This window comes from Maylandia zebra, linkage group LG23 (assembly GCF_041146795.1).
Source record: "Maylandia zebra isolate NMK-2024a linkage group LG23, Mzebra_GT3a, whole genome shotgun sequence".
In the NCBI taxonomy this organism is placed as follows: Eukaryota; Metazoa; Chordata; class Actinopteri; order Cichliformes; family Cichlidae; genus Maylandia; species Maylandia zebra.
Window position 1 is genome coordinate 3,197,128 of NC_135188.1, and position 20,286 is coordinate 3,217,413.

Here is a 20,286-nt window from a genome sequence, read left to right on the forward strand (position 1 = left end):
AAATAGAAATCATCTGGTGAATGGCATGTTAAACAAAATGTATGTCTATTGTAAATCACTGCGCATTAACTGCACACGCAGTAACTTTTCATAGGGAAGGAGTTGATAATCAGTAGAGCTCGCCTAAGAATAGCAGTTTTTAGTTTCAAAGTAATTCAGTGAGAGCTGCCAGGAGACGGTTACATGTCAGAAGGGAGCTGTCAACAGACAATTAGTGGACTTAAAAGTCTAAAGAAAACAAAATAGCATTATTTAGCGGGTTTAATACACCTTACTGTGCTGAAGCATATATTACAGGGTAAATATCGGGCAGCAGAATCTACTTTGACCTCTCGAGTATGACGAGAACGAATGGTCCCCTAAAGTTTTCTCATAAAAATAGTATCAATATGTTTATCCTGACTGACAGCAGATGCTGATTTTTAACTTACTTCATTGCGTCCTCCAGCTTTCTTTAACCCAGATATTGTATCATGAATATCTCCGTCATTGTGACTGAATAAGAAGACACACACACACTCAATTCAATTCAATTTTATTTATATAGCGCCAAATCACAACAAAAGTCGCCTCAAGGCGCTTCATAGATACTCCTATACATATAAATTATGTCTGTTTTAATATCTTAGTGATTTCAATTTTTTAAAATGTACTGTTCCATTTATTAATGGCTGTATGTATTTATTTGTTCATTCCCTGTGAAGAACCTTTACATGTGATTTTGGCATAAAGAAATAAAACTGCCTTGACTTTAACCTGAATTTTAACTGTTAAAATTTATTTAAACTTTAGCAAATAGTCAAGGCACAAAAATTGTCGGATTATATTTGTAAAAAAAGAGAATGCTCTGCTATTTATGAAAGATTCAGCTCTCATTTATAGGATCTACTCAAGTCAACACATTGCCTCTCAAGTCTGCAGCCTCTCCTGTGAGACTGAGAAAGAAAGCAGCTTTACTTCTTGCTTTCTTTGACCAGTTGTTCCACTTCCTTCATGAAGCGCAGGCAGAGCTCATCCTGCCACGGCAGAGCAACACACTGAACCGCCACAGGTAGACCCTCACCACCAGTCACTGCCTGAACACAAAAACACACTCCTGTCACTTAACGCTCAGCAGCTGGACCGCAGTCTTCTGCCTCGAGCGACTAACAAATTGTGGAACATTTAATAAAGTTCATGTATAACTGAGAGTCAATAAATTACAGAACCACAAGAAAAAATTGTCTCAATCGTCTGATCTGGTTTAGCTCTTGGTTCCATGTAGGATAGATGGGCCTACCCACCACCACACCTGAAATCTTCCTGTGTGTAGTCAGTGTAGTTGAAAGTTGTATTCATTTGTTTAGAAATTTTAAAACTGCATGAAAAACTGGTCTCACAGTAAATGTGTTCAATCTGTCTCCCCACACTGGTATGTGTTACCTCTTTGAGGGACTTGTCAAAACTGTCCTGATAACAGCCCTTATAGTGCTTTAGTTCCTCCTCATCCTTCGCAGTCACTGTGGAAACAGTGACTACACCCGCAGGAAATTTTAAGAGATTGTAGAGCATTGTGCAACTGACTGCAGCTGAAATAACAGAAAATACAAGTAGATTAGTTATGATGAAAAATTTTAAGACAGATTCACTTTTCTTTAGCCCTTCAAAATTCTGTTGCTCTTTAATTAACATGTGATTTATTTAGTGTAACAGTGCCTTTATATTATTATTTGTCCAAATGTTCTAATCTACAGGTGACTTTCCTAATTGACTAATGTCTGGAGATATTGTTTTTCTTCACTCTCTGCCTTTTTTAATCATGCATGTTAGCACTAGAGAAGGGCAGCAATCCTAATTTTTTATGAGATAATTGTTATGTGATCCCAAATCCCAGGAACTATGCTGCCACCTAGGAGCATTTCATACATCCACAAACTTATCCTGAGATTACAATAATGAAAAAAAGAGAGAGATAGATGGACAATAATGCTTTTTTTAAATACTCAGTATACCATACTTGAAACTTTGTCAGCGTGCAATAACCTGCTGGCTGGCCCTATCATGGGGGACAACAGCACATCGATATTGCAGCTCCTCCAATGTGCTATTGTCTCTTGAATATAGTCCTAAAGAAAAAACAGGAAATTTTCTTGATCCTTTATACAACTGCGATTCCAAAACATTTGGGAGACTGTGTAAAATGTAAACAAAAACAAAATGCAGTGATTTACAAATTTTGAAATATTTAAACTGAGAAATTTTAATATCTATCCATCCATTTTCTTCCACTTATTCAGGGCCGGGTCACAGGGTTAGCAGCCTAAGAAGCAAAGCCCAGACCTCTCTCTCCCCAGCCACCTCCTCTAGTTTATCCGAGGGAACAACGAGGCCTTTCAAGGCGAGCCAAGAGAAATAACCTCTTCTGCATGTCCTGGTTCTACTCTGAGGTCTCCTCCTATGTTGATCTGTGGAACCAGCACTCCAAAACAGGAACTCTAGATAAATAGTCTAGTCTCTGATCCTATGAGTATTACACAGCAGGCAGTGCAGGGCTTGGATGGAACCGATGGCTGAGGGGAACTGCCCAGTCCTTCTTGAGGTTGGAGGCAATGGGAATGGGATAATGGGATAACCTTTTATAATTCAGACATACAAAACAAACAAACAAATATATTCGCATAAACATATACATAGATAGCTGAATACACACACACACACGGGTGTGCACACACACACATATATGACATAAAATCACTTGATCATCGCGTCCAAAATGGAGTAGGAAGAAGTATGTACATACTTATTAATCCCTACCTCGTGCTTAGCAATCTATTGATTTACAGTAATCATCATTTCTTCCCCCCAGCTCTTGTATACACTTGCTCTGTTCAAATTTAGTAATAACTAGTTTTATCAAACCATGTTTTTAACTGAATCATTTCTTGTGTGACAATTTTCAAGATCTGCTCTGAATGCGCCCTAATGCAGTAAGTAGTTGTATCATCTGTATCATCTGCAAATAAAATAAAATGCAATATATCAGATGCTTTACATATGTCTTTGATGTACAGGATAAACAATTTTGATCCCAATACGGACCTTTGTAGGACTCTACAAACAATGTCTGCACACTAAATGAAAATTCCCCAATTTTCCCAATTTTTCCAAATACCTCTCAACCCGCTGAAGCACAACTCCTTTAACGTCACAGTGCTCCATTTTATCAAGTAATATTTCAATATTTCACGATTCATTTTATCAAAAGCTTTTTTGGATCAATGAAAACTCTAAAGTGTGCATTGTCTTGTTATATTGTGTTTTGTATCTATGTAATTAGCGATGTTTTCAATTAATTCCAGTAATGCCATAGTTGATTTGTTTGATCTGAAACCATACTGAGTCCATTAATATTTTATGTTTATCAACGACTTGCCCATAGCCTCACGAAACCCTGCTTGTTAATGAAAACCTTTTCCAGTATTTTGGAGAATTGTGAAAGTCTGTACATGTAATTTGTGATTTCCATTTTTGTACAATTGTATCACTTTTGTGATGTTAATGCACCAGTTTGTAGAGAGAATTCGCACATTTATGCTTAAAGCTTTAGAGATACCATTAATAGTTTATTTAACAATTTTTGTATCACGGCCATTAAAGTCTGTAGAAGTTTTATTTTGTGGTTTCCCAACAATGTCCATGATTTTCTTTTCTTCCACAGCTGATACAAACATTGAAGTTTGTCTGCTCTCGCTGCAAAACTTCTATCAGTCTGGTCCAACACTTACAAAGAATCTATTAAATTCATGAACTACTTCATCAACATCACTAATATTTGTATCCTTATTAATACCCTATTACACAGGGTAATTTAAATGCCTAGACCTATTTTATAATGGTGTTTAATGTTTTCCAAATCTCTGTTAATGTTTTTCTTCATGTCTAATAAATTTGCACAATTTTTGTCAAAATGCTATTTAATTTACATTTTGTTATATTTATTTTCAGCTTTTTAATTTCATATGGTATATATGGTATTTTTCTTTTTACATGCATTTTGTAATCCTATTGTGATCCATGGGCAAACTGCATATTTTTCTTTGTTGCAGTATTGCTTTATTAGTCAATGCTTGTCATGTAATAATTTAAATTTTCCTAAGAATGTCTCATAAACTTTATCAATATCCCTTTCCTTATACACTACCTCCAAATTTCCCCTCAAGTAGGTCACTTTTAAATGCATTCATGGATTCCTCTGTTCTCACCTGTTTTATTTTAATTTATTTTCCTGTTTGTCGTTACTATGATTGTTGTCATATACTGAAAAAAATGCACAATGATCACTGATGTCACTAATTAGAAGGCAATTTTGTTTTCTGATTCATTAGTTAAAATACAGTCTATTAATGTTTTTCTGGACTTATCACATCTGTGTTGAAATCCCCATAAATAAAAAGAATTTTTTGGTTTGATTTTGTATCCACCCACTCCTTAAATGCTGGTTTACCTTAAAACCTTAGATGGTTTTCTATATATGTTGTCCACCAACATAGTCATTTTTTCTACCACCTTGTAAATTTTCTGTTCACAATAGGTATCTCATATCCATACCTACTGCATCTTACCTTCATACCTTATGATTCTGTCTTTACTTTTCACCCACTTTTAACTAGAGCAGAGGTTACTTCATTAACATCACTTCATTGCATTCTCTACTTTTCTATGTTGCACTTTAACATGATTTATCAAACATTCTATCACATATGAATATTAAATCACAATATGAATATACTTCCGTACACGTTTATTCAGTTTATGCTATTTTTCTTCACTAGGATTTATTAATAGTTCAATGACATATGAATATTAATTTCAACACGATTTTCATCAACTTATTCACATAGGACTGCTTTTCTTACTTTTTATTTATAACTATGCCAATCACAATATACACAATATAAGTGTTTTTTGTTTTTTTTAATCACACATGTTAAAATCTGACATTCTCTTGTTTACTTAGTCAATTTGACCAAGACAGGCTCTGGGCTGTGTGCCATGTTTGCATACCCCCTGGGTACAAATAACACCAACAAAGACACACACACACACACACGCACACAAACACACACACACACACACGCACACACACGCACACACACACACACACACACCCTTGTTCCCAAATATTTACTTTTCTGTGACCCTCAGGCTGCAGAATAATCACTCTTCCCGCTGGGTGGTGGGTCTGGTATTCTTGGCCATTGGTCCCTGCTTCTCTCCCAGCTTGGATTGTTTTTGTGATGCAGCGTCTAGTCTTCTTTTTTTATTTTTATTGTTCTTATCATTTTCACTGAGCTCCATAAACTACAGAGTTTGTGACCTTCCGATCTTGCCTAATTTGGCATGTGGGAATCCAGATCTGCTGCTGTCTGCCAGGGGCTCTCTGTCTCGACTTACTGGCTACATGGCCCAGTGTGTCATAGACCTGCCCCAATTTCCACATGAACTCTTCTGCTCTTCTGCTTTTTTGTCCATCAAATGAGGGATTTTCTCCACTGATGCGCAGATATCTTCTCCCACCTGCAGACATTACGCAGGGTGACCCATGCCTCCTGAGTCACTATCTCTTGGGCCCTCAGATGGAGGCCACATGCGGGCCACTGTGATGATGTTATTCTGCTCCAGCACCAGTTTCTCTGGGTCTATACACCAATTTCTTGGCTGGAGCCTCCCTCGATTTGGCTTCTGTGGACTGCTTCAGCCACCTTCTCCTTCAAAAAAATGCCATTCTCGCCCTGGATTGGTTCCCTGAAGGCCCTCTTCTATACTAATTTTCACATTTGCATCCCCCACTCTCTTGTCCCCTCTTCCTCTGCGTACATTCACTCAGTGTTGTTGACCTTGAACCTTTCTCTCTCTGACTTTTCACCCACTTTTATCTCTGAGGTATCTATGAACAGTGTTGGGGAGTAATGGAATACATGTACCGCCGTTACGTATTTAAAATACAAAATATGAGTAACTGTATTCCGTTACAGTTACCGTTTAAAAAGGTGGTATTCAGAATACAGTTACTTTGTTGAAATAAATGGATTACACGGCGGTACTTCCCTGTTTCATATTGTCGCGGGTCAGGACTGTTTGGGTTTTGTTTGACAGCTATGGATGCCATGGTTACAGGGTGACGCTCTCTCTCTCTGCGTGTTTCCTGGGTGAGAGAGAGCGCCTTTTTGTTGTTGTGCTAAGCTAACAGGCAGAAGGCTACAAGCATAGCTCTAAAGAATGTAGCATCATAGGCAGTGTAGTCCGTGCTGCAGGGAGAATGGACTGCCATACCCGTTATGTGTCTGTGAGCGCGAGGAGGGAGAAAAAGGAAAGGTACGAGTTGTCATCGAGCAAAAACGGGAGTTGGAAGCATGTAAATATAATAATAACCACTGCAGCCAAGAAGAGTGCCTGACGAGCCCAGGTGTAAGTAAGCTATTAAGACTCGACTGTACACCGTGTTCGTGTTTTCCTCTGAAAACAATAAGTTCCGTTGGAGCAGCCTTTCAACGCCTCTCTCTGTCTCTCACTAGCAAAGTGACCCAGACAACAAAGTAAAGCTAGTTTTTGGCTACGAGCCCAAGGTATTAGTCAGAGGTCCCTTTACTACGGTGTGGAACAGCAATAGTAGATTCACGTAGTTGTAAACAGCATGATAATATATTAAGTAATCCAAAGTATTCAGAATAGTTTACTCTCCTTGAGTAACGTAACGGAATACGTTACAGAATACATTTTGGGGCATGTATTCTGTAAGGGAATAAATTTTAAAAGTAACCTTCCCAACACTGTCTATGAGGTAGAGGTTACTTCATTAAAATCGCTTCATTACATTTTCTTCTTTTCTATATGGATATTAAATCACACATGAAAATACTTCCCTTCATGTTTAACTCACTTGCACCTGACTGCTACAATGCCTCCTGCACCTTTTCGAATGTTTTTAATTTTTTCATGAAAAACATTACCTTATTTTGTTTTTGATGACAGCAAAAACAGACCTAAAAAAGGTGTAAGGGGGTCAACAAAAGCCAAAAGATATGTGAAAAAAAGAGAAATAAAGAGCTGGATGAAACCGATGCAGCTAATTAGCTCAGTATCATGACTGATGGAAAAATAAAGTTTTTCAGAGAGGCAGAGTTTCTCAGAAGTAAAGAAAACTGCATCTACATATTACAGAACAATTTCAAAATAATATTTGTCAATGTAAAATTGACAAACAAAAAGACTTTTAACTATCTCATTATCTATGGTACATTATCATTAAATGATTCAGAGACTCTGGTGAAATTTCTCTGTGCAAGGGACAAGGCCAAAAGTTTGTGTTTGTGAACTTTGGGCCCTTGGGCAGCAGTGCATTAAAAACAGGGATGATTTTGTCATGGAAATCATTGCTTTGGCTCAGCAACATTTCCAGAGATCACTGTCTGCGAACACAGTTCGCCATGCTATCCACAAATGAATCTTATGTGTTGTCTTTATACGATCACTCATCTGCCTGCTGTCCTGGATATTTGGCTGCTAATCTTTGTTATATAACTTTTTCTTTCCACACTGCCAAACTCAGTGTCGACAGCGTTGTTCTAGTTCACTCATCTTCTAGCCTGTCCACTCAGAGCTCCATGCAAGCCTCCAGCTTCATCTTCACCACTACCATACTCTACTTCTAATTGCTATCACCTCTAAGATTCTGCTATGATGGGTCAATCGCCAAACCAGTAGCTGAACTCCGTATCTCAGTAAATCATGTTCAATTCTTCCAAATGAGCTGTCGCTATTGAAATACAGCTTAAAGCTCTAAAGCTCATGCAAACGGGAATTCATATATGAACATAATCCATAAACACCACCACCACCTTCTTTGGGCCAAACCTCTTTAGAATGGACTGACACAAAGTGAAAGACTGTTTTGTGGCCAGACAAATCACAATTTGACATTAGTTTTGAAAAACATGGATGCGGCATCCTTCGGACTAAAGAAAAAGGAACCATCTGGTTTGTTATTAGTGCTCAGTTCAAAAGCCTGCATGTTTCAGTGCCATGGCATTGGCAGCTTGCATATCTGGAAAGACACTTTTTAATGCTGAAAGTTGTGTACAGGTTTAACCTTCACAGACATATGTACAGGTTTAGGTTTAGAGGAACATAAAACTTCCATTAGAATGATATTTTCTTGCTGAAGATATTTGAGCAAGTCAATGCTAAAGTGTATATTGCAGCTATTACAATAGCATGGCTTTGTAGTAGAAGAATCATTTTTCTGAACATGGTATACATTATTTTTTCAGTTTGAATATTAGATTTGTTTTCTATGTGCTATTGTGGATAAATGTAGGTCGGTAAGATTTGCCAATCATTGCATTCTGTTTTAATTTACGTTATACACAGTGTCCCACCTCTTTTGAAATTGTACTGTGATACTCAACCATGCATCATTAGTTGAAAGTTAAAGTTACCTCAACAGCAGCATGTTGCTTCCACAGATCGGAAACAGATCTAAAAAATAAAGCATTATTTTGTGACTTTGCCCATTACATGTATTATATGAAAAAAGAATCATGTACAGATGATGAATTTCAACAATACTTTCTCACCGAACTCCACAAATAGCACTCACGTTGGAAGACAGACGAGGTGACTGCAAAAAACAAGTGAACGTTATTGACTGGCCTGCACAAAGCCATGGCTTTAATCCCATTGAAAATCTGTGAGTTTAAACATTCTGGCACTTTACAACATAGGCTCTATCAGATAAAAGTTCCAAGATTATGTTCAGTCCTGTGCTTGAATTTACACATGTTTGTCACCAAATGAGAAAACTCACCACAGGTTTTAGTAGGAAGGAAAGGATTTTCTTAAACCACTTAGGGAGCGAGTGTATGAAAACCTGCCGCTTCAGAGAAGGGTCCAGAAGTGCCCCTTTCCTAAAATGAAATGAATTATTTACACACACAAAATAACTGTGTTGACACTTAATGACATGTAATGATTTTAGTATTCTACAGTATTTTAGTTTATCATGCTAGCACCTGCAACTTAGCACTGAAAAAAAATCATACATTTATTAGATGTTTTAAGTTCATGAGAAGTGATTAGATGAATTATTAAAAGGTACAACTCACAGTTTTTGTAGAAGGGTGGTAGCACCATCTGCATATACACCCGTTATTAATAGCTCAGGAACAATTTGGCTGATTTTCAGTGGAGCGTAAGGAACCAACTAAAGGCATAAAAGAGAACATTAAAGATGTATGGCTATCAAATACTAGGCAGTGATTATTAGTGTGTGTGTGTGTGTGTGTGTGTGTGTGTGTGTGTGTACATATTTACACTCTTTAAGCCAAGCAGAAGAAGTTTTATATAAAAAAAATACTTTTAACAATTTTTTAGATTTTTTAGATGGCTTAACTTTTAAAAGGGTCAGTTTGGACACTGTCTCAGCTGAACTCTGGACACGCACACACATACACATACACTGATACGCACTCACTCATCCCCCCTCCCTTTCCAAACGCCTTCGATGCTTGTTCCCTCCTGGGAACACGGCGGGTCAGGGCCCGCGCTGGAATAATAGCGCAGGGCAGGATGGCTGCTGCGTTTGCTTCGGATTACTCTTCACCCCCCCCGCCCAATGTTGTGCTGTGGACATTTATGTGCTTTTTGTGCAGAGGAGGTTTTTTTTGTTTCCCGTTCTCATGCTGTCCTCCCAGGAGCCCAGCATGAGTAGAGGTCTCTTTTTTTCCTCTTGTACTTTCCCATTGTAGTGTATATTTCAGTGTTTTTCTGTAACGCTACCGATTTCCGACTTGTATCCCCATGTGATGTCTGTGTTGTGTGTGTAAGGTCGGGGGGGGGCAACGTGCATGTGGCGAATAAAGCCTTGATTGATTGATTGTCCTGTAACATAACAGGGGGTTCATAACAATTCAGGACAGTAACGATTACATGTGTGTGGTGACGTCTTACTGTGTGCCCTGCTTGCTCTAACAGAGCTTTGACCTCTCTGACACCTCGGACCATGCTTGGAGACGGTTGCAAGTAGCCATCATTTTCCAAATAACCAATCCTAAGAGGTCTGGAGCTTCTGTATATCTGTAGATGAGGACAGAATTATTAGCCCACCAAAGAAAATTTCAGCTTTTTAAAAGTATTCCCAAGTGCTGTTAAGAAGAGCAAGGGATTGTTAACACGGTTTTTTCCAAGCATCTTAATTTTATTTTGGATGGTTACATTATTTTACTTTGGTCTTTGTTTAAACTCACAGATTTTCAATGGGATTACAGCCATGGCTTTGTGCAGGCCAGTCAATAACGTTCACTTAACAAGTGGGAGGCACATATGCAAACTGCTGTAATTCCTACACCGTTCACCTGATTTGGATCTAAATACCCTCAAATAAAAGCTGACAGTCTGCAGTTAAAGCACATCTTGTTCATTTCATTTGAAATCCATTGTGGTGGTGTATAGAGCCCAAAATGTTAGAATTGTGTCGATGTCCCAATATTTATGGACCTGACTGTATGCAGGGTCATAGCGAATGTTTTCTTTGAGATTACAATTCCAGGCTTGGTTAAGACATTCACTAGTGTCCTGGCTAAGGTCTTTAGACATATTTCTCACTAGTTTTCTTCCCAGAATCAATTAAATCTTTCAATTTTCACCTCTGCCAGGCTTGTTCTGTACTCTGTGGCTCTCTTTGAATTTCTTGATACTTCTGACTCCACATTGTGACACTTGGAAATGCTGTGATAACTTTGTATAACCATCTCATCCTTTGCAAGGATTAACAATTCTTTTTCTCAAGTTTAAAACTTTATTTATGTATTTATTTGCTTTTTTTTTTACATGATGCTTTCTCAACAGCTCAAACCCTTCCTGAGGTTTTTGTACTGTAAATTGGAAAATAGCCCTCAGTTTTAACTTTTAAAAAGGTCAGCTTTTCCGGGGGTTATTATATTATTGGCCCAGGTTAATTTTGTTGTATTTCTGCTACAGTTCAAAGATTGTGTGTAAACAGAAATAGTGTATGTGTTCAAAAGAAAACTGGTATATTTAGAAATGGTGAAAATGTTGAAAATCGTTTGCTCTCATAAAAAAAAGCACTTGGAAATGTTATAGGAAGACTATTAACTTTGTCCTTTAGAACTTCGTCTTTTAGCATAGAGAGATGTGTTAAGAAAATTAACTTGATTAATTTCTAGTTTCTAACATCTATGAATGATCTGAAAATATATAGAAAATATGATCATCAACAGAGGACATGAATCCCACAGTACAGGACACACCTCCATATTAAAAGGTAATGGTGGAACAGTGGGGTCCAAAGAAAACATGTGGTCACAAAGAAGTGCCTGCATGCACAGAGCCAGGCTGTCCACATCTCTTGCCATGGGTCCAGGTGATGACGACACTAGTTTAGTAGCAAGCATAAAGCAAATGTTTTGAACAAAATGTTCCAGAAAATTTGTGTAATATTATTAGACACTGGTTATATATAATCTGCATTTACTTCATGTGCTAGTTTCTTACCTGACTTTTGTCCTCGACAAATTGAACGAAAACCCTGTAAACTGTTCATTATCCAAAGGTGTTAACAAATAAAGAAACCTTAACTCATCAATTTACAATAATTTTCTATGACTAAAAAGGATCTACCTCAGTCGGTGAGCAGTTGGCTTGAAACCACAGATTCCACAGAATGAAGACGGAAGACGGATACTGCCACCTAGATCAGTGCCTATACCGAGCAGGGAGCCCCCTCCCCCAATGAGAGCCCCCTCCCCACCAGATGAACCTCCAGAGGTCTTCTGGGGGTTATGAGGGTTCACAGTCTGCCCGTAGATAGGATTACTGCAGTCATAGCTAAAGGTGGACGCAGACAAACAAAGACAGGTTATGAGTCTTTACATAAAATACACACATGGAAGATGCAAATGGTACATGTATTGGTTCTTATATAGTGTGTTTCTACTCTATCAGGGGACTTAAAGCACTCTCCTCATTCACCCATGAGTACACAGAGTTGTTTTAAATTTGAATTCTTGATTAAAAAATGTACCTCATGAGGGCTTGGGCCAAGTTGGTTTTCACAAAGGGAATAGCTCCTTGTTTCTTCAGGACTTGAACAAGCACACTGTCCTTTTCAGCGGGCTGGTCCAGGTTAATGATCACACCACAAGAACAGTCATGATCCTTGTGAAGTAAATTAAAGAACACAAGAGTGCATCAAAGACTACACAAATGCCATACCTTAATATTTTGAAAACCTGTAAGTGAAATTCAGAGATCATAATTAACATTATTATTAAGACCTTAATTTATACAGTATTCTCACTGAGATTGAGATCTCTTTCTAAAGAGGGACCTGCTTACAAAAAATGCCAAGAAATTGAGAAAGATAAAACAACACAGTAAACGTGATCACAAATTAACAAAGACGTGTCTAAAACCTTTTTAAATTATCAAATGAAATCAAAGATTGTAACATCATAGTTTTTGTGTAGTTCATTTAATTCATAGGCAGCAAACCATTTAAAACCAGCTTTTCCAAGTTCTGTGGAAATAAGAACTAGAGTCAGTATTTATGTGTTGCTCATGATTTATAAAATTAACTGTTTTAATTCTAATACTTGGTAAAATGGTAAATGGCGCTTTACTTAGTCCCTAAGAACCCCGGAGTGCTTCACACTACATTCAGTCATCCACACACTGGTGATGGCAGCTACATTGTAACCACAGCCACCCTGGGGCGCACTGACAGAGGCGAGGCTGCCGGACACTGGCGCCACCGGGCCCTCTGACAACCACCAGTAGGCAAATATGGGTTAGTATCTTGCCCAAGGATATTGTGAAACTGCTTGCTCACTGGCTAAGTGAGCAATTTAGACCCACTCCTCCATGTCAGGTTTAGCTTTTTGCAACCAACTTGGCAATGGTGGAAAAGTTCATCTTGAGGTTGGACTCCAGAAAGCAATGGTTGGTGTCCTAGCTGCATTCGTCCATTATTATACTGCCTATAGCGTAACTGCCATTTGTTTGCACTACAAATACATTAATTTATTAAATTATTCTTACCTTAAATGCAATATTTTCTTTGATGCTAACTGGAACTCCGTACAAGAGACCATCCTTGTTGGAGCCAACAGTTGTCAGCTGGTCCAAACTCTCCAGCAAAATTTCAGTGCAGCAGTTCAGCTTTTGGTTTACAGCCAGAGTCTGTTGGAAAGGAAACAAGCACAGACAGATTCAGGTGAACTTATTTACTTTAAAGGGATACTGATCTGTGTAAGCGCTCTGCAAAATATTAAACTCTCACTGGAAAATAAAATAGATTACTTAGTGTTTATGCTAGCTAAAATAAACTGGTGTATATATTGTATTTCGGTCAACCTTCAGATAAAAAGATCTGTGTTATGTTAGGCAGTGAACTCTTGTGTCATGCTGGATATTGAACCTTTTCCATGTAAGAGTAAAGCACATTGTCAGGGTTCAGTGAGCCGTCCTTCAGCTGCTGTGTCAGCTCAGACAGGGAGAGCTTCAGGATCAAAGCAGAGTCAGTCGTGGGAAGCTAGAAGACACAGACCCACACAGAATCATTATGTTATAAAAATTTATAAAGCTGTAAGAAAGAAAGAAAACCATATCAGTGTATAGATTCAGGACTCCTACTTCCTGTACTTCTGCACAATTGTAAAGTGTAGAAGTAAATTTAAATCTAATTTGATATACAAAGAGGTGTTTACAAAGGTTATAAAGCTAGTTATGTAGCTATTTGGTGGTTACGTGTTTTGATATTTACATGTTTACACGTTTGAATGTTTAGACATGCATGTTCAAACCAGTAATATGTGTTATATCTACCTAGTTGTTCTCCCTGTTCTGATCTGAGTTCAAGATTTCCTGGCTTCTGAGAGGCCAGTGAAGTATTCATGAGGGCGGTATACAGAAAGTGTGAGTTGTTGCGGTGTGTGGAGAGCAAAGAGGCTGCTAAAAAGTTATCCATCTCCATCTTGCTGTTCCTAATTATTCAGAGAGATTCCAAACCATCTAGTGAGCCCTCGCGTTACACAATCACCAGATTTCTACGGTGGCCCCTAGAGACAAAGCACGCACAAAATCCAAAACACTTACAAAAGTTTTGGATTTTGCAAGTGTTTTGGAGTTTGTGCGTGCTTCGTCTTTAGGGGCCACCACAGATCCAACAGAGCAACTTTCGGGTGAGGTGGAACAGGAGACGTGCAGCTGACAAACCGCGTGTGTGAAGTTATGTGTCAACTTGGGCCAACAAAACAAATCCAGAAGAGCAGCATAATATTAATGTGTTTTTAAGTTTTTTGACAACAAAAAGTGTCAGTAATTTGGAAATTAATAACTAAACCTCCGCTAGGCTTAAACTAAAAGCACATCATTTGTTTTGATTTCTATCTAAAGAAAAAGTTAAACATTTCAGTGTTTAAAGCTCTGAACTCTCACCGACTGTTTGTACCGGAGCACCGCCTGCTCTGCGCGCTGCAAGCTCTTATCTCTCCTGTTTCTGGCTCTCTTGATCTTTTCCTCCGCCTGTCGGAGGCTGTTGATCTTTTTCACCCACACAACCAGGTATCCCACAATGCAGGCAACACCAGTGAGCAGAGCCGCTGTCCAGTTGTCCATCTTCACTCTCTTAATAAACAGTTCAGTGTTCTGCGTGGCTTTCGTCTTTGCCCTGTGGCTGCAAAATGCAAAAATCCAAGTGGACCTAACACACAGCTTTTTAAACACGACAGGCTATCTTGTTTTAGCTGTGGGCGTGTTGTGCATGTACCGTGCCTTAATTTAGGGGTGGACAGTTAATTTACCCGACGCACCTCGGGGCCAATTGAAGCACCGCTGCGCACTGTACCATACACGCACCATTCTAGCCCATTCGTTCATTTTCATTGCCGACACTGTAATACCCAATCAAATCTCTTAATGACACTTGGGCCTCTCCTACCTTCGCTGTGACTTATTGAAGAGTTTAGTGTGAAAACTTTCAGCTGAAAGGCTAAGACAGAAAAAGAAAATGAAAGTAAAAATGAATTCAGCGCAATGTGTGACATTAAAAGACATATTAGCTGTGGCACCAGCCAATGCCTCGCAGGCGTGTATATATACACGTGCGTGTGTGTTTGTTTACATGTGTACATAACATGATACCTATCAGTAGAGAAGTGCCACAGGCAAATACTAAAAAGGTAAAAGGTAAAAAAAGAGAGTCATTTATTGCCTTTATAACATATTTTCATTCATAATACTTTGTTGAAACATATTCTGTGGGGTAAATATCATAGTATGTTAATTATTTAAAAAAATGAACACCAGCTACCTTGACCTCAAAAACACATTTTCAGAAGATTGGTATTATTATCTTGCTTCTCATTAAACAGTGACAGCTCATTGCCACTGATTAACTAAAATACACACGTACAAACACACACACAGGGCCATGCAGAGAGGTTTAAAGGGGCGGGTGCTCAAAGTTAAAATGGGGCTCATTGAACCAGGCTGAATAACAACAACACACATTCATCAAGAATCTAATATGGGCAACAAGGCAAAGCAAACGTAGCCAATGTTTTACCTGATGGGTACAATGTTGCTGTTGAGGGGTTGCTGCTGATAGTGCTGGAGGGCAGGGCTGTGTTGATCTGAGACTGTAGACATTAAAAAGTCCATAGGAGAGATGGTAGCTGATTAAACAAGTGTCATGAGATAATAACAAAATGCAAAGATTGGTGACAGCGCTTGGAACCATAAGGCAACAAAAAACTGTGACATAAACTCGGCTCTGCCTGTGAATCACTCTTTGCTTCTCTTCTTCCTTCCTTCCCATCATTTCATATATCACTCTCCACTTGCTGTCTATCTGAGAACAAGGCACAACTTGCTATTGCAATAAACTATAATCTAATTATCCACACCTAACAACTCTTGCACTTAATCTATAATAAAATGATGACAGAAAAATGTTATAGCCCTGCCTTTAGTAGCCTCACACAGCGCCTACTGTTTCCTCCTCATGTCCTTACCAGCCATGTCTGGACAATGTTATATCATGAGTAATATTTTTTTAAATCCAGCTAAATAAAACACACACATGCACGCACACACAGTGACATTTTAGACCTTCTTCAGAATACTGTATATACTATGGGCATCATGGTGCTGATCCAGAATCCTTACATTATTATTTATTACTAGAGCTACAATAATAAAGCAATGAGGAGGGGGAAGTAATAAATATGAAATAATGTATTTATGATGATTCCATTTGTTTCACTATCCACTCTGTGCAGGGCAAAGCTTATTACATTTTTAAACTAGAGATACAATCATTTTACTGCTGTAAAATCCAAATTTTGTCTTATTTAAAATATAAATCTAATATAATCTGCTTCTTAATGTATGTTCTTTAAAGTATAGCGTGTGTTTTTTAATATATTATAATTATAATTATTATTATGTGGACATGCATATTAGATCGTTTTTTGGTGAAATATAATCCCTCCAGAAAGGCAGGAAAAGCCCGGAAACTTACTTTAAAACTAAATATGTTCCCTAAAACGGTGACAGAGCTACAGACCCATGACAGCCTTACACAGGTAGCCAGCAGCTGTGACCAGCACTACCTGTGCAGTTAATAAAAGGACAGGTAATGTTTGTCGCGCTGTTGCACACACAGCACGCTCGTTTGTTTCAGTTCGTCAGCTGCAACAAGACAACTTACCAACGTGTACGTAATAAGCTAATACTCCTGGGTGCTACACACTACAGTGTACGCTGTGCACCTACTTACTGGTTTTGTCGCATCAGTCTGTGTCTCTGAGTTAACTTGTGTTTCTCCTACAGCTCCGGACCGCAAAAAAATGCGCGTGCTCTTTGTGAGCTCGTTCCCGGCTCGTAACCAGCGCGTTCTGCCGACAAGGGCGATCATTGGTTAAATGTGATCATATGACTGATGCAAGCCAGATCCTTTTATTTAGCAAAACTGTGATTAATAGTTAAATATCATTGTTGAAGGGCACAGACAGGACTCCGCACTCACACACACATTAAAAAATAATAATTTTTTTAAAAAAAAAAGTTGCCTCAACAAAAGGGCACTTTGGGCATCCATCAGGAAAGGGGCGGGTGCTCAAGCCCCTCTAGCCCCCCCTCTGCACGTGCCTGGTTTGTGGTAACTTACGTTTTAACATTTTTCTTGCATACAAATTAAATGCAACTAAATCCCATTAAATTTTTATCACTGTTGACTTAAAAAATTTCTAGTCCAACAACACAATAAACAATATAAAAAGTGTATGTAAATATGAATATAAAATAATAATGAAAAACACTTCTTGTAAAGCGTTAAATCAGCGTAACGATTATCTTTAAATGCAAAAAATTGATCAGCCAACATACTGGAAACTGTTCTCCTGAACAATTAACCGCCACTACTGTAGCTGGTGTTATTTAATGTTTTAAATGTTTTCAAATCAACATTTCATATTTTTTATTTTATATATGTATCTGTTACACAATTTAAAACTTTAATAATCTCACAATGAATCAAAGCCTCGGATGTAATCCTTTTGAAACTACATTTAAGCGTCCCATAACTTTGTATTGCAATTTACATTAATGATATTGACTGTTGTAAAGGTCCAGTTTTGTTTATTGATCTAAGCCTGAGCAGCTACGCGTAGTTTCCAGTAGAGGGCTCTGTCGCTTAGTTAGCAGCAAGTTGCACTTCCAGCTTGTATTTGATTGCTTAGTTGATATTTTATTGTATTTTCTGCTTTGTTTGAGTTCATATTTGTAATAAGCGTCTAAGAAAATGTACTTTGTGTTTTTGTTTAGTTTTCACAGTGCATTGGCGCACCTCAGCACTGTTAGATTCTGAATGAATCTCAATGTAAAAATTAATGCACCCATCGAGGCTCTCTCTATTTCTTCTTTGGTCCGGGGGACTGCTACAGTGAAAACTCGGTCGCTGAGTGAAGACTACTTGCTAGCTGCCATGCCAGATGAGTGCAGCCCGTGCCTGTCGAGCTGGGTCCGTGTGTCAGCTGTGAGAAATTTCTACACCAGTCGACATCATCATTGCTTCATCGCCTACCTCCACTTTGAACTCTGATGGTCACTTTACAAAGGTGCAGGTGTTATGCCCATTAAGGACTTTGCTGATAACAAAGTTAAAATGTCTGCACACTAATTCAGAGTAACTTGCCTTAAATATTTTGTGGTTTACAGCCTTAAAGGTATACTGTATTGCACTAAGTAATTACAATCTTTAAATTGTATTGGTTTATTCTTCTTGAAAGTAACGTTATGGTATATCAGCAGGATTTACAGTTACATTTTGTCTAATATGTGGGTGCTAATCTGTTTATTTATGTGATGTAAACGACTGATGTGAGCATTGTTTCCAAAAAGTTAAAGTAAGTCCAGACGTTATTACATAGAGCAACATACACATTACAGTAACAAAATGTTGAACCCTGCTGAAGAAGCCGACGACTCAGAGCAACAAGGAGTGAGAACCAGCAATCGGGAAAGGCATTTAACTGAAAAAGGTAAAGAAATGCAGGAATATGAGGCAAAGAAAAATGAAAAGGCATTTTACAAGGTTTATGACACTTGGAAGAAGGCAGCTAAAGAAATCAGAACAAAGCTGAAAACTTTCTGCTCACCTAAAGAACTAAATAATATCAGTCATGACATAAGAGACAAGCACGCTGTAGTACAACAGCATTATGAACCCATTCGCCGCAGCCAATCCATGACGCCAGACATTGTTAAGCGAATGGATGCTTGTGCAGTGCTTACAACTGACATTTGTGAAGTTATTGCTAAACGACAGGAAAATATCAATCAGCTCTTTAATGATCGACTTTAAAAGGAAAGAGTACCGACATTTAGACCTCACAATACTACTCCAGAACGAGAAGAACTTAGCTTAGTTCAAGCCCTTGCCAGCGCTCTTACCCTAAACAGGCTTCCTGTACATGAGCCCACCATCTTTAGTGGCGACCCCCTAACGTTTATGGATTGGAAGGTATCCTTTATGGCACTAATTGGTGACAAACCTCTACCTGTGTGTGAGAAAATGTTGTATCTAAAGAGCTATCTTGCAGGTGAAGCACGAAAGGCAGTAGAGGGATATTTCTTCCCCAACAGTGAGCAGACATACGCAGGCATTTGGAGCGTTCTAGAGGAAAGGTATGGCAGCCTATTCGTTATCCAAAGAGCCTTTAGGGCTAAACTCACAAAATGGCCTAAAATAGCTGCCAATGATCCTATAGCACTGAGGGAGTTTGCAGATTTTCTCCAAAGCTGTGCAGAGGCTATCCCCCAAGTCAAAGGACTAGATATCCTTATTGATTGTGAGAAAAATCACAAGCTTCTAAGAAAACTGCCTAAGTGGATAGTACAGAGATGGAGCCACATTGTAGTGGAGGAGCTAGACAAAAGCCAAGACTACCCCAACTTCGCTCGCTTTACAAAGTTCATACAAAACGAAGCTAAAGTAGTTTGCAATCCTGTTGCCTCACCATTCCTAATGAACGAAAGGGCATCAGAAGAGCGGCACGTTAAAAGAGCGAAGGCACTCAGTACTACCATTCAACCAAAGTCTCCACCAATCCCAGTATCCACTTCTAGACCTAAACCCCCATGTTAGTTTTGCAAAGAAGAATCGCATGGCATAGCTAAGTGTCCTGCTTTTGCAGCGAAAACTAGTGATGACAAGAAAGTTTTCATTCAGGAAAATCCTCTCTGCTTTGGATGTTTGAGAAGGGGTCATGTAACCAAAGAATGCAGAGGACGTCACTCCTGTAGTAAGTGTGGCCGGCGTCACCCCACCTGTCTACACACAAAAAGAGCGAATGAACCTAAAGAAAGGAAAACTGAGGATTCTAAATCCCCAGATGAAGGTGCAAACAAGGAAGTGCATAATGTTATGACTCATGTACTAACAAGCAAAACATCTTCCACATCCAGCATAGTACCAGTATTTGTGTCAGTTGCATCTGAGCCTGAGAAAGAAATACTTACATATGCCCTGCTTGACACCCAGAGTGACTCATCCTTTATTTTAGAGGATTTGGCCTCAGAACTAAATGTAAATGCCCAACCAGTGCAGTTAAAGCTTAGCACCATGACTTCCGTCGACACAGTTGTTGCAAGTAAACTTGCCAACAACAGGTGCGTGGGTTTGACTCTGAGACTCGTGTCCGAATAGAACAAGCCTACTCTCGTGAC

The 20,286-nt window shown here is 38.7% G+C and overlaps 1 protein-coding gene across 7 annotated transcripts in view; it reads right to left on the bottom strand.

The window, feature by feature from the left end:
- Positions 1 to 524: 524 nt before the first annotated feature.
- LOC101474422 (vitamin D3 hydroxylase-associated protein) overlaps positions 525 to 20,286 on the bottom strand; it is a 44,290-nt gene continuing 24,528 nt past the window's right edge. The window contains exons 1-17 of one of the 7 annotated variants that reach the window (XM_076880131.1): positions 16,838 to 16,950; positions 15,623 to 15,695; positions 14,494 to 14,731; positions 13,475 to 13,588; positions 13,096 to 13,236; positions 12,080 to 12,213; positions 11,677 to 11,883; positions 11,551 to 11,591; positions 11,307 to 11,431; positions 9,988 to 10,113; positions 9,144 to 9,241; positions 8,846 to 8,945; positions 8,616 to 8,659; positions 8,478 to 8,517; positions 1,997 to 2,105; positions 1,423 to 1,568; positions 525 to 1,076 (exon numbers count right to left, since the gene is read on the bottom strand). In XM_076880131.1, coding sequence (XP_076736246.1) covers positions 954 to 1,076; positions 1,423 to 1,568; positions 1,997 to 2,105; positions 8,478 to 8,517; positions 8,616 to 8,659; positions 8,846 to 8,945; positions 9,144 to 9,241; positions 9,988 to 10,113; positions 11,307 to 11,431; positions 11,551 to 11,591; positions 11,677 to 11,883; positions 12,080 to 12,213; positions 13,096 to 13,236; positions 13,475 to 13,588; positions 14,494 to 14,673 — 1,728 coding nt within the window. In that variant the 5' untranslated portion in view covers positions 14,674 to 14,731; positions 15,623 to 15,695; positions 16,838 to 16,950 and the 3' untranslated portion in view covers positions 525 to 953. Of the gene's footprint in view, positions 1,077 to 1,422; positions 1,569 to 1,996; positions 2,106 to 8,477; positions 8,518 to 8,615; positions 8,660 to 8,845; positions 8,946 to 9,143; positions 9,242 to 9,987; positions 10,114 to 11,306; positions 11,432 to 11,550; positions 11,592 to 11,676; positions 11,884 to 12,079; positions 12,214 to 13,095; positions 13,237 to 13,474; positions 13,589 to 14,493; positions 15,047 to 15,622; positions 16,028 to 16,837; positions 16,955 to 20,286 lie in introns of those variants that run through there. The other 6 variants (XM_076880129.1, XM_076880132.1, XM_024798699.2 and 3 more) reach the window with 6 other exon arrangements.